At 45.0% G+C, this 12,373-nt stretch overlaps 1 protein-coding gene across 6 annotated transcripts in view; it reads right to left on the minus strand.

Moving 5' to 3' along the window:
• The window catches only part of cacna1ea (calcium channel, voltage-dependent, R type, alpha 1E subunit a), a 269,169-nt gene that overhangs the window by 235,302 nt on the left and 21,494 nt on the right, over positions 1–12,373 (minus strand). For 3 of the 6 annotated variants that reach the window (XM_076985535.1, XM_076985537.1, XM_076985534.1), the window contains exon 3: positions 8,311–8,577. In XM_076985535.1, the coding sequence (XP_076841650.1) occupies positions 8,311–8,577 (267 nt within the window). Of the gene's footprint in view, positions 1–7,816; positions 8,578–8,879; positions 9,956–12,373 lie in introns of those variants that run through there. The other 3 variants (XM_076985540.1, XM_076985539.1, XM_076985538.1) reach the window with 2 other exon arrangements.

Genomic DNA, 12,373 nt, shown 5'->3' on the forward strand with positions numbered 1-12,373 from the left:
ATATATGAAACCTCCTCCTATAAAACATACAATAGTACAAATAAATCAGTCAACCTTTTATTTGTATTCAGCCTTCATATCTGAACAACATTACCATCAAATAAAAAAACTGGTGGGCTTTGTCAATATTAAATATCTACAATAGCTGAACCACTTCCACACCAGAGTGTTTCCCCTTTATTAACTATTTCGTCTGCTTTATTATCGCTTGGCGAAGCTCGTTCAGTCACGCTTGTTTTGCGGTCAGCGGTGCTCATTTTGCAGCTAGTACGTGTCATGTTGGAGCCAAACAATACTAGCACAGGATGCTGTAGCTGAGCACAGGCTGCTGTTTCTGAGCACAGGCTGTAGTTTCTGAGTACAGCCTGCTGTTTCTGAGCACAGGCTGCTGTTTCTGAGCATAGGCTGTGTGAACGTGGTGGACGTCATCAGTCACTGAATGCAATAAACTAACGGCGGCACCCTGTTTATCGAAATATTGAAAATGTGTTTGAAAATCATATCACTTATGTTATTGAAAAATCACGATATATATTGATATTGAGTTATTGTCCAGCCCTACTTGATAATTCTGCAGCAAAAATAATTCTGTTTACTAAAGTCTGTTGATGGCACTTCATCAGCTGTCCAATGATAAACTGCTAACCCATTTCACTCCAAGCTTATGAGTCATAAGGAGATCATCTCGTCTGGGTGACTGACTGGAGTTGTGTTTGCTGTGGTGTGGTGCCAACGCATCACAGCAGCATTAACAAAGCCTGCAAGTCGATCTCATACAGATGTTTTCATGAGAGGAACATTTAGCAGCACATTTTAAATCTGCCCAATGACCACGCTGCACTGATCACCAAATCTTATTCAACAGAGACCGAGCACACACAAGTCATTTGTTTCATAGGGTTAGGTTAACCCTAACCCTGACCCTAGCCCTGACCCTAACCCTAAACCCTGACCCTAGCCCTAAACCTGACCCTAGCCCTGACCTTAGCCCTGACACTGACCCTAGCCCTAATCCTAACCCTGACCCTGACCCTAGCCCTAGCCCTGACCCTGAGATGCTTGCATAGTTTCATACTCTTGCAACATGGAGGGTACAGTCACAAGGCACATCAATCAGTTTCTCTCTTCAGAATTTTAACCAGCTAATGATTATATTGAGAAAAGTGTTAACCATATATTAAAACAATGGGTTTCAAGGTAGAACTGCCATCAAATTCTCAGTATGGTGGATCTAACTCTGCACAGCAGACCTGATAATTAGATTCAGGGCAGCATTTCCTTATGGAATCAGTTCACACCTTTTGTCTGTGTGAGTATTTCACAGATCACAGCATCTCCTGTACAGTAGATGAGAATGAACCCTATGCTTACCCCAATGGCTAATGTACTCAACCCTAACCATAACCCTACAGCTAATGTACTCAACCCTAACCATAACCCTATAGCTAATGTACTCAACCCTAACCTTAACCCTATAGTTAATGTACTCAACCCTAACCTTAACCCTATAGCTAATGTAGTTTAATTATAGATGTAGTTCTCTCTCTGGTCTTTGCCAGAAACTTCAGCAAAGCATTCAAGATAACGCATGTGACATCACCCACCAGCGCCACACTCAGACCTTCCCATGACCCTGAATCAGGTCATTTAAAGCTTGTTCACACAACGCTCACACATTTCTCCAACCTCACTGTTAACCCCAACATTATGCCTTTCCAACAGTGACAGTCAGTAAGTGCTCACTGACTGTAGCAGCTGTGAAAACAAAAGTTTGAGATTTTAGTATATTCTGTGCTGGAGATATTTACAATCTTTTCAACGTGTACCTCCTGCCTCCTCACACTCAGAATGAGTACATCTTCACTACATTTGGCTTAGCATTTAGTAGACATTAATCTCTCTACCATACAAGTCTGACATGAAGTACATTAGGAAGATGAGTCCTAAATTAGCTCTCTGGTTAAAGAACACACTGTTCATGGTGGTATCCATGGTGCCCAACACTATGTACCCAGAAGGAGAAGCACTTGGGATAGCTTCAGCACAGAGGAACATGGACACGTTTCCACAAGATTTCATGCATGTTTCCAGTGTTCTATATCATTACATACAAAGACATTAAGCAGAAAACGTAGAAAATGTTAGGTATTTCAGGTCTGACAAGAAAGCAGAGATTCAGGTCTTCAGAAACCACGTTTTTAGGACATGCACAGCTGATGTAACTTCTGTATATGGGGGGTTGACATATTTGGCTAAAAAAAAAATCTCAAATGTAAGTCATGGAAATCACTGGGTTATATTCTATCAACTCTTATATTTCCAAATATGTATGTGTCTTGTAGATTTTTCCCTGAATTTTACATTTATTCACTAGTTTACCGTCTTAGAAACTAAATTTGTCATATGGTGTGACATGAATGTTATTGTGAATTAAATTAAAAAGAGATATGATGTAATAATGTATGTCAATTCATCCTGATTCTTTATCATTACTATTTAAAAGTATACCTTTTCTCATGTGCAAATATGTTACCTTTTGTATTAATTTACTTCATCAACACTCATAAGAAGACTTTTACTCATAATCTTTCAATATACTTCAAATTAATTTATGAGTATCTTGTTACTGCTGGCACTATTCCCCATCAGCCACATTGTTGAGTTTATGATTAATTACCAAAAAGCCTAAATTTTTTCAAAATTCTGAATGTCACACCAAATTACATGGTGTCATGCCATATGATGAATCATGCCACACAGCAATCTGTATGCAAAAATCTGCATTTACCAAACAACCAAACTTGGTTTGACAAGTGACTGAAATCATTTTTAGTTACAGCAAAATCACAAAAATGTTGAAGGACAGTGAATTCTACTCAACGTAGTGAACAATGCTTATAAGGCATTAACTAATCCATTTACTGTATTCATTAGATGTTACTCTTTTTATTCTAATCTGCTTAATATTGGTTACACAAATTCTAATAATCTTTGGTAAGTCATTGAACTTTTTTATATTTAATGCATAAATTAATTAAAAAATGAGAATAAGTAAAACGATGATCAAACAGCAATCTCTCCCTGTACATGTTAAAAGTATAAAATATTCAATAAACTATTAACTATAAAAATGTATCAAGACCATTATTTGGGTCATTCCAGGATTTTGGTACATTTCAGGGGTGGTCACTTCTGAAAATTTGATCTTCAATTTGATCATTTTTAGTCACATATTTCTTAGCTACAGGTTCTATACTATTAAAAAGTTTGATTCGTCAAGCTCAGGTATGGAAGCAGTTTTTTTTTTTATTAGATGTAATTGGTATGCAGTAACAGGGTTGCGACTAACAGGGTTTCAAATTTCGGCCTAGTCTAAGTTGTGGTCTACCCCAGGAACAGATGCTAACTGTAAAAATTAGCTATGTATACAAGATCAAGGACAAATATTGTTATATAAGTATATAAAGTAAATTTTGACTGTACTCAATATTAGTCTTACAATATGAGGAACAGAGTTGCCCCTTCTTACCTAAGTAGTCTATTGCAACCATACTCTCCAGAATGTATTCTTTGGTCCTCAAGCCTCCATTTGCCCGAGGTCCCACATATTAAGCTAAGCACCATTGGAAATAGAGCATTTTGTGTTGCGGGTCCAAAGTTGTGGAATAGTCTTCCCGACGCACTGCGAGCTTGTTCATCTTTAGATGTTTTTAAAACCAGACTCAAAACTCATCTTTTTAAACTAGCATATGGATGATACTATGTATCTGTCTCTATGGTCATTTTAAGTTGTATGTGCACTTACCTTTTTTATTTTATCTTTATCAATTGTACAGTGTCCTTGGGTCACTTGAAAGGCGCTTTTAAATAAAATGTATTATTATTATTATTATTATTATTATTATTATTATTATTATTATTCACTGAGTGACACACACAACTTGGACAAACATATCTGGAAAAAAACCTTGAAAATTTTTAGAGCACTTACCATTTTTCTTGCCATGTGGGCAGGAAATGTCCTTGTGATGCAAATTCCTTTGTGCCAGTAAACAAATATTTTTAACCCTTTCTCTGCCAGATAAAATTCCTTATGGTAACAGGGCTGCCCTCATGTTGTGGGACACAACTTAATAGTGTAAAACTGTGTCACGTAGGGCAACGCCCCCTCTCGTAGCTGTCACTCTGGGTTCCCTCATGTCCGTGTTCCCTGCCTGTTTGTCCCGCCCTGCTCGTTGTCTTCGTGTTTCCTTGTTTGTTGCCACGCCCCAGTGTCATTGCCATCACCTGTCCCTAGTTAGTTTCTATGTATATAGTCCCAGTATTTCCCCAGTCCAGTATCCGTGATTTTGTCTACTTCGTGCCTTGTGCTTTGTTATACCTGTTCTTCGTGAGTATTGTTTCCGCTACTAGAGTACCTGCCTGTTCCGTGTTTCCCCGTCGTGTTTGGTTTATCTGTCCGAGTATGTCTGTTGTCATTTCTTGTATGGACTGCCTTCCCGATATGACCTGCGCCCGTATTACGACTCTGCTTTTGGAATTTCCTGTATTAAATCTCGCTCATCTCTGCAATTGTGTCCGTCTCCTCGCTCCGTTGCGCATGCAACGTTACATAATCACGGATCTTACAAGGACACAGCGAGGGAGCGAGACTCTGGTGAGTTTAATCGCTGCGATGAGATGTTGGCTGGTTCGGTCCAGTTCAACTCTCCGATATTACAGTGTGAACGAACCAGAGACAGAAATTCCCCTGGCGCTGTGGGAACACAGAAGTCTCGACGCGCACCCACGAAAGCTCAGTCACTTTCGGTTTCGTCTGGCTTTCGCGTCGAGACTCCTGTTGAGCGCTACGTGTCTGCCCGGCTTGATCACTATAGGGAGGAGAACCCTGTAATACAAGTCGCGGGCAGACGGATTGAGTGCACAGACAGGCGTTTGCTTAACCCTCGGTTGGCTCTCGATGGCTTCTGCGAGCTCCCGACGCCTCAGAGGAGGCGGAGCCGTCGCAGAGAGAGCCACCGAGGGGCTTCTGTGTCTGTGTATTCTTCCAGGCTCAACCCGGACCCTGAGGAAGAGGACCTACCGCCGCTGATCCCACCGGCTACTCCACACGACACCCCCAAGTATTTTTTGGGGGGGAGTACAAGCCACGTCGGCTTGGCGGACACGCCCCCCGATGACGTCAGTATGGTGGCTCCGCCCCCCGAGGACGTCGGCTTGGCGGACACGCCCCCCGATGACGTCAGTATAGTGGCTCCGCCCCCCGAGGACGTCGGCTTGGCGGACACGCCCCCCGATGATGTCAGTATGGTGGCTCCGCCCCCCGAGGACGTCGGCTTAGTGGCTCCGCCCCCCGAGGACGTCGGCTTGGTGGCTCCGCCCCCCGAGGACGTCGGCTTGGTGGCTCCGCCCCCTGAGGACGTCGGCTTGGCGGCTCCGCCCCCCAAGGACGTCGGCTTGGCGGCTCCGCCCCCCGAGGACGTCGGCTTGGCGGCTCCGCCCCCCGAGTGCATCTCCTCACCTCAGATTCCTGTCCCCGCTGCCCGTAGGCAGTCCGTGCCTGTTCCTGTCCCCGCTGCCCGTAGGCAGTCCGTGCCTGTTCCTGTCCCCGCTGCCCGTAGGCAGTCCGTGCCGGTTCCTGTCCCCGCTGCCCGTAGGCAGTCCGTGCCGGTTCCTGTCCCTGCGACCCAGGAGAGGTTGTCCACGCCGGTTCCTGTCCCTGCAACCCAGGAGAGGTCGTCCACGCCGGTTCCTGTCCATGCGACCCAGGAGAGGTCGTCCACGCCGGTTCCTGTCCCTGCGACCCAGGAGAGGTCGTCCACGCCGGCTCCCGTTCCCGCTGCCCGCCAGCGGACCCTGCCTGTTCCCGCTGCCCGCCAGCGGACCCTGCCTGTTCCGGCTGCCCGCCAGCGGACCCTGCCTGTTCCCGCTGCCCGCCAGCGGACCCTGCCTGTTCCCGCTGCCCGTCTGCCGGCTCCTGTTCCCACTGCCCGTCTGCCGGCTCCTGTGCCCGCTGCCCGCCGCCCGGCCGCGCCTGTGCCCGCTGCCCGCCGCCCGGCCGCGCCTGTGCCTGCTGCCCGCCGCCCGGCCGCTCCTGTTCCCCAAGAGACTGTGCTGCCCCCTGTTGGGCATGGACTCCGTGTACTGTCTGCTCCGCCCTGTGTTCCTGCTCCTGTGCCCGGGTTCCCCATGTTCCCCAGTCCTGTCCCTGGTTTTGTTTTGGTTCCTGTCCCTGTGGTTGTGTCTGTCAAGGTCTGTGTTCCTGTTCCCGTGTCTGTTTCTGGTGGTGTCGTCTCTGTCCCGGTCCCCGTGTCTGTTCCCCAAGTTGTTACCCACCTTGTTCCTGTCCCCGTCACCATCGTCCAAGCCGTGTTTGCCTCAGTGTTTACCTCTGCCCTGTCCCCTGGCCCCGCTCCAGTGTCTGTCCCCGGTCCTGTCCTGTCCGGCCCTGCTCCTGTGCCTTGCCCTGGCCCTGTCCGGTCTCCCTGTGTCCCGTGTCATGCCGTGTCCCGGCCCAGCTCTTGGCCTGTCTCCCTGTCTCCAGTCCCTGCCATGTCCCGGGTCCCTCGTCCTATTTTGTCTGGTCCTGTCCCTCTGGTCTGTCCTCTGTCCGCTGTCCCTGTCCTGTCTGCCCTTGCGTGCCCCGGAGTGGCACGCTTTGAGGGGGGGTTCTGTCACGTAGGGCAACGCCCCCTCTCGTAGCTGTCACTCTGGGTTCCCTCATGTCCGTGTTCCCTGCCTGTTTGTCCCGCCCTGCTCGTTGTCTTCGTGTTTCCTTGTTTGTTGCCACGCCCCAGTGTCATTGCCATCACCTGTCCCTAGTTAGTTTCTATGTATATAGTCCCAGTATTTCCCCAGTCCAGTATCCGTGATTTTGTCTACTTCGTGCCTTGTGCTTTGTTATACCTGTTCTTCGTGAGTATTGTTTCCGCTACTAGAGTACCTGCCTGTTCCGTGTTTCCCCGTCGTGTTTGGTTTATCTGTCCGAGTATGTCTGTTGTCATTTCTTGTATGGACTGCCTTCCCGATATGACCTGCGCCCGGTATTACGACTCTGCTTTTGGAATTTCCTGTATTAAATCTCGCTCATCTCTGCAATTGTGTCCGTCTCCTCGCTCCGTTGCGCATGCAACGTTACAAACTGTGACATGCAATACAATGTAGACCAAAGAAGTTGTTTTCATAAGTAAAGGAGATGCATTTCCACAATATACAAGAGGAAGTAATTTATTTAGAGCTTATTTTAATTGTTAAATTTGGCAAAGGAGTTGGTCACCCAATGTGTGAGACAAGAGAAAACGGCCATATTTTGAGGTGGTCCAAAGGTATTCGGTCTTTTGAATAATATCTAAGGAGCTTATTTTTCCACCAAATTTTACAGTTTGTCTTATAACAAGTACATTGTTTTTTTTTTATCATTTAGATATTTTGGATATGTACATTTGAAATGTAAGTGGTGGGACAGGAAATGTACCAAAATCCTGGAATGACCCATTTATGTATTTATGCACAGTTCATATCATATAGTGTGACAAAATGATCATATGGTGTGACAAGAAAACCCTGTCACACCTTATGATGATGTGTCACACCATATGAGGTTTCATGTACTTAGCATGACATTAAGCAATGTGCCTTTACGCTAACACCATAAAACCATGCTAACTACAATGTGACAATATAGTTTTAAAGGTAATACTGACTGAAAAGTAATTTAATTTGGGCATTTTTGTGTAAAATGTGTCACACCAAAAGGGAACTGAAGCAGGATTGCTGGATATACTTGATTTTTTTGAAAACAAGAGTGATGACTCACCTTGTAACTTTAAGTGTCTCTCTGAGGCATTGTTCTATCTCCTGAAAGAAGGAGGACCCCCACTCCCCAAAGGTCTCCAAACAATTCCATTTTTGGGACAAAATGTTTTAGTTAAGGGTGGCTTCAAAATGTTATGCCTGAACTTTTAAAAGTAGACATCTGTGTTATTTAATAAATTAATAAATTTTCTTGTTTTAATTCAAAATCTAACTTTGTGAAATGTGCTTGGGACAGTCACGCCATATGAGCATTTTGTAGTTTGGCTGAAAATTGTGAAAAATAGGAATGTTAATCCCATGAATGCTCTGTAAATTCATATAAAACAGCACTTTCTGAACAATATCACCACAGTTTTTTTTTTTACATATTTTTCTATAATTTAAGTATATTTGACACTTTGGACCAAAAAAAGCCATGTCATGTCAACCACACACATACTTCTGTATATGTGTTTTGTTACTTTCTGTTTTGTTACCATTTAGGCGAAAGGATATGGCCACTCTATGATCTTCTTGGCGTATTTCCTAACGGTGTTGTCCTCACCAAAAATGAAAAGAGATCTGTTGACGGTGAAGCAGTTTTGTCGGACTGGTAGGGGATTATAAAGGGCCATGGTGCGGGCGCGCTGCGCTTTGGTCTGTTTGAAAGCAGGTGAAACGGCGCCGGTGGACACCGCGGGCGCCTCGCGTACCCGGCCGCACTCCGACCCCCCGTCTCCGGCACCCAGCACACCGGGCACTTCATCTCCAAACCGCGCCATTCTGCATGAAAAGAGAAAGAAAGAAGACAAGTAGTAGAAAAGATGCCTTGTGGAAAGGGCGGGGACACTATCGGTTTATAAAAATGTCATCCACTATTTGTCATTGCAGGATTCTGGCCAACCAATTTTTAAAAGTGTACAGTGTTCATTCATATTCACAGTATAGATAGATAAATATTTATTGATCCCAGAGGAAATAATTGATCCCACATTTACAGTATTATCCACACTGAACATTCAGAACATTCGAGCCGCTCCATGTTAAATGAGTAATTAAAGTACAGCATCAACGCCCACACGTACCTCACTCCAGCGTGTGTCCCCATCATTTAGCTACAACACACCAAACTGCCCAAGGAAGCCAAACACCATCCAGGAGGCAGACGCACAGCCATGCACACCAGCATTTAAAGATTAGATACTTTCTGAGCGACTGTCACGAAAAGTCCAAGTCCGGGTAAACGCTATATGACATTTATTTTGTTTCCTTTCGATTCGGCGAGATTGTTGTCCTCTTATCTTCGGTTTCATCCACACATTTAACACCAAACTTTTCTCGCGTTGCTGGTGTGCAGCACAGACCCGTTAACACTCCCGTAGTGAGACACACGCACATCTGTTAACTGGCGTAACTCGACCCGTTTGGCACCGGTCCACTCTCACTACAGGGACAATACGATCTTACTCTGTGTCAGATCAGCTCTAACCCACACAGCTCCTCCACAAACACCACGTACAGGCAGACGTAACCACGACCATGCTGTTCAAAAGGTCAGTGGATATTTCAACATCTGGGGGTGGTAATCCTCCTGCCATCGCTCCATCCTCCAAAGTTATTATTGTCCACGCGTTTGTAAGTATTCAGTTGTTGGACTTCTATGTTCTTTGTTGTCTCCACGATCAGTGTAACGCTGATCTTCTCCACCCGACCTCAGCCAGATCGATAGGATGCGTCCACCCGTCACACCTGTATCAGACCTCAAATGTATTTGTCCCCGCAGCAGATATGTAGAAACTCGCCCTGCTTCTCCGCTTTTACTCCAGCAGAACCCAAAACACGAAGGTGTTGTTCAGGAGCGCTGCCAGCTGCTTTAGATGATATGACGGAGCGACGGAGTAAACGGGACACGCGTTAACAGGGACGTGCGCAGATAACATTACTAGCATTGGGTGTGTGTTCTTAGTTATATTGTGGTTGTAATAAGCATTCAGAACTAGACAACAAGAAAGTCAGGGCAACAGAAGACTGAGGCTCAGTCACAACAGCACGATTTCATGCATAAGCAGTGTGTGCGCTGATAATTCTCTACTGCAATATTAAACTACTCCAGAGGCAATAAATAAACAAATAAACAACAAAAATGGAAAATACTGATGCTAAATGCTCTAGTGATTCGTTGTAGGGCTGTTACTGTCACACTGGAGGACACAGACTGTTACAGCCACACCACCCTAGTCAGGAGGACAAAAATAGACCTCTCTCTCTCTCTGAGGGTCTATGAGTAAATGAGAGAGAACAGGTGTGTGTGTGTGTGTGTGTGTGTGTGTGTGTGTGTGTGTGTGTGTGTGTGTGTGTGTGTGTGTGTGTGTGTGTGTGTGTGTGTATGTGTGTGTGTGTGTGTGTGTTTTGCGTTCATCAAGTCAACACATTTCAATAATCTCCATAGTGTTCTTGATGACAGATGAGGGTGTGCCGATGTAGCAGCTGGAGACACAGTGTTAGTGTTCAACACAGGGTTAGTATTAAACACAGGGTTAGGGTTCAACACAGGGATAGTGTTCAACACAGGGATAGTGTTCAACACAGGGCTTAACATGTAATAAGAAAAACAGCAATATGTAAATTTGACTGATCAGAGGTCCTATACGACACACCAAATAAGGGAATGCATCCAACCAATCAGCTGTTGTCTAGTAACTTTTAAATCTATAGTAATTGCAACCCTTTTCTGCACATTGGCCCTTCTTACAGGTCCATCACGGGATCATTGCAGGGTTCTTATCTGACTTCACCAGTGCTATTTCAGTCCATTCTGGAGTGTTAGGCAGAGATATCCATCCGGCAGAACAGATGTTCCTTGTCATTTTAACACTAGTCTCCATGGTGACAGTCATCTTAACACTGGTCTCCATGGTGAAAGTACAGCCCTCAGTTCCTCATTTGTTGTTCATCTTCCACACATTGAACTACCAAACACTCACTCTCCCCACACACACTCAATCACACACACACACAAAGTGTGTCCATCACACACCACAGCCCCCTAGTGATCACTAGTGTGTGTGTATGTGTGCACCACAGTCCCCGTGATCACTAGTGTGTGTGTGTGTGTGTGTGTGTGTGTGTGTCTGCACCACAGCCTGGTGATATTGGCAACTTAATTTCTGTAGTTTTTAGATATTGTTTATTATCTGTGTTTATTTGAAATCCAAGGTAATGGCATTGATTCCTGTAGTTTAGTAGTAGTCTGGTTCAAGGGTATCTTGAATTCTGACCTATATAAACTGTACTATACTGGATTTTCTATGCAGATGCCAAAGCACTTTGTAAGTTGTTCTGCACAAGACTGACTGCTAAATGCCCTAAATGTAAATGTAATATGTCACTTGTATGTTACTTGTATGCATTATTTATGCACAAACCCTCTGGACCTTTTCACTTGGTGGCACTGCCACTGTCAGTTTGCAGTTTTATTCACTGTTTTTCTGCCATTCATACCTGAAGCCAGTATGGCACCTAGGGTTAGGGTTAGGGTTAAGGGTAGGGTTAACGTTGTTAACTTGCCCTTCACTCAGTATGAACAGGAAGAGAGAACTAATGTATCTTTCCCAGCCAGTGATGGGAGAGAGAGGATATAGAAGCTAGATTACAGAGTTCAAGAACCTTGCTATACCACACTAAAACCTGTGCATCCAGTCTTTAACAAGCTATTTTGATCCAGTCCCCTCTCCAACAATGACCAAACACCCCCCTCCCCAACAATGATCAAACACCCTTGCTCCCCAAAGACCAAACACCCACCCTACAATGATCAAATATCCCCCCAACAATAACCAAACCTCATTGTCAAAACTGGCATACAGCAATACCAAAACACACAAACACAGATATCTAGCCAAAGTATCATATATGGTGCTTTTGGCGGTGTAGATGTGGTGTGTTTAGTGGTGTTCATGTGGTGTGTTTAATGGTGTTCACGTGGTGTGTTTAGTGATGGTCACGTGGTGTGTTTAGTGATGGTCACGTGGTGTGTTTAGTGGTGTTCACATGGTGTGTTTAGTGGTGTCTTTAGTAGTGTTCACGTGGTGTGTTTAGTGGTGGTCACGTGGTGTGTTTAGTGGCGGTTATGTGGTGTGTTTAGTGGTGTTCACAGTGGTGTTCACGTGGTCTACATAAAGCAGCTCATTAGACTGAGCAACACAGATGCTCAGTCCTGCCTTTCCCTGCATTGTTACCTAGCAACAGGCTGGTCCTCTCCTCATCTGATCTTAGCTGTAACTCAGTAGCTCACGTTAAGCATCTGTATCAACATTAATCTGCAGCTCAGGTTGTAGGTGTGTGGAGATGAGCTCATTCAGGGTGTGACCGAGCTGAGACACTGAAAGGAATGAACATCTGTGACTAAAAGGCAGAGCACTGAAAAATACACTCACATGTTCCAGTACAGTGTGTGAATTACAAATAAAGTGTTGGTCATTCCAAAAAGGGACCGTTCTGTGTCCAACCACCATCTGCATTTAGACCTGTGAGTCCATACTAAACCCTTTGGGCCACAAACGCCAGTTATTTCAGAATA

The sequence above is a fragment of the Brachyhypopomus gauderio genome, unplaced genomic scaffold, assembly GCF_052324685.1.
Source record: "Brachyhypopomus gauderio isolate BG-103 unplaced genomic scaffold, BGAUD_0.2 sc40, whole genome shotgun sequence".
Classification (NCBI taxonomy): Eukaryota; Metazoa; Chordata; class Actinopteri; order Gymnotiformes; family Hypopomidae; genus Brachyhypopomus; species Brachyhypopomus gauderio.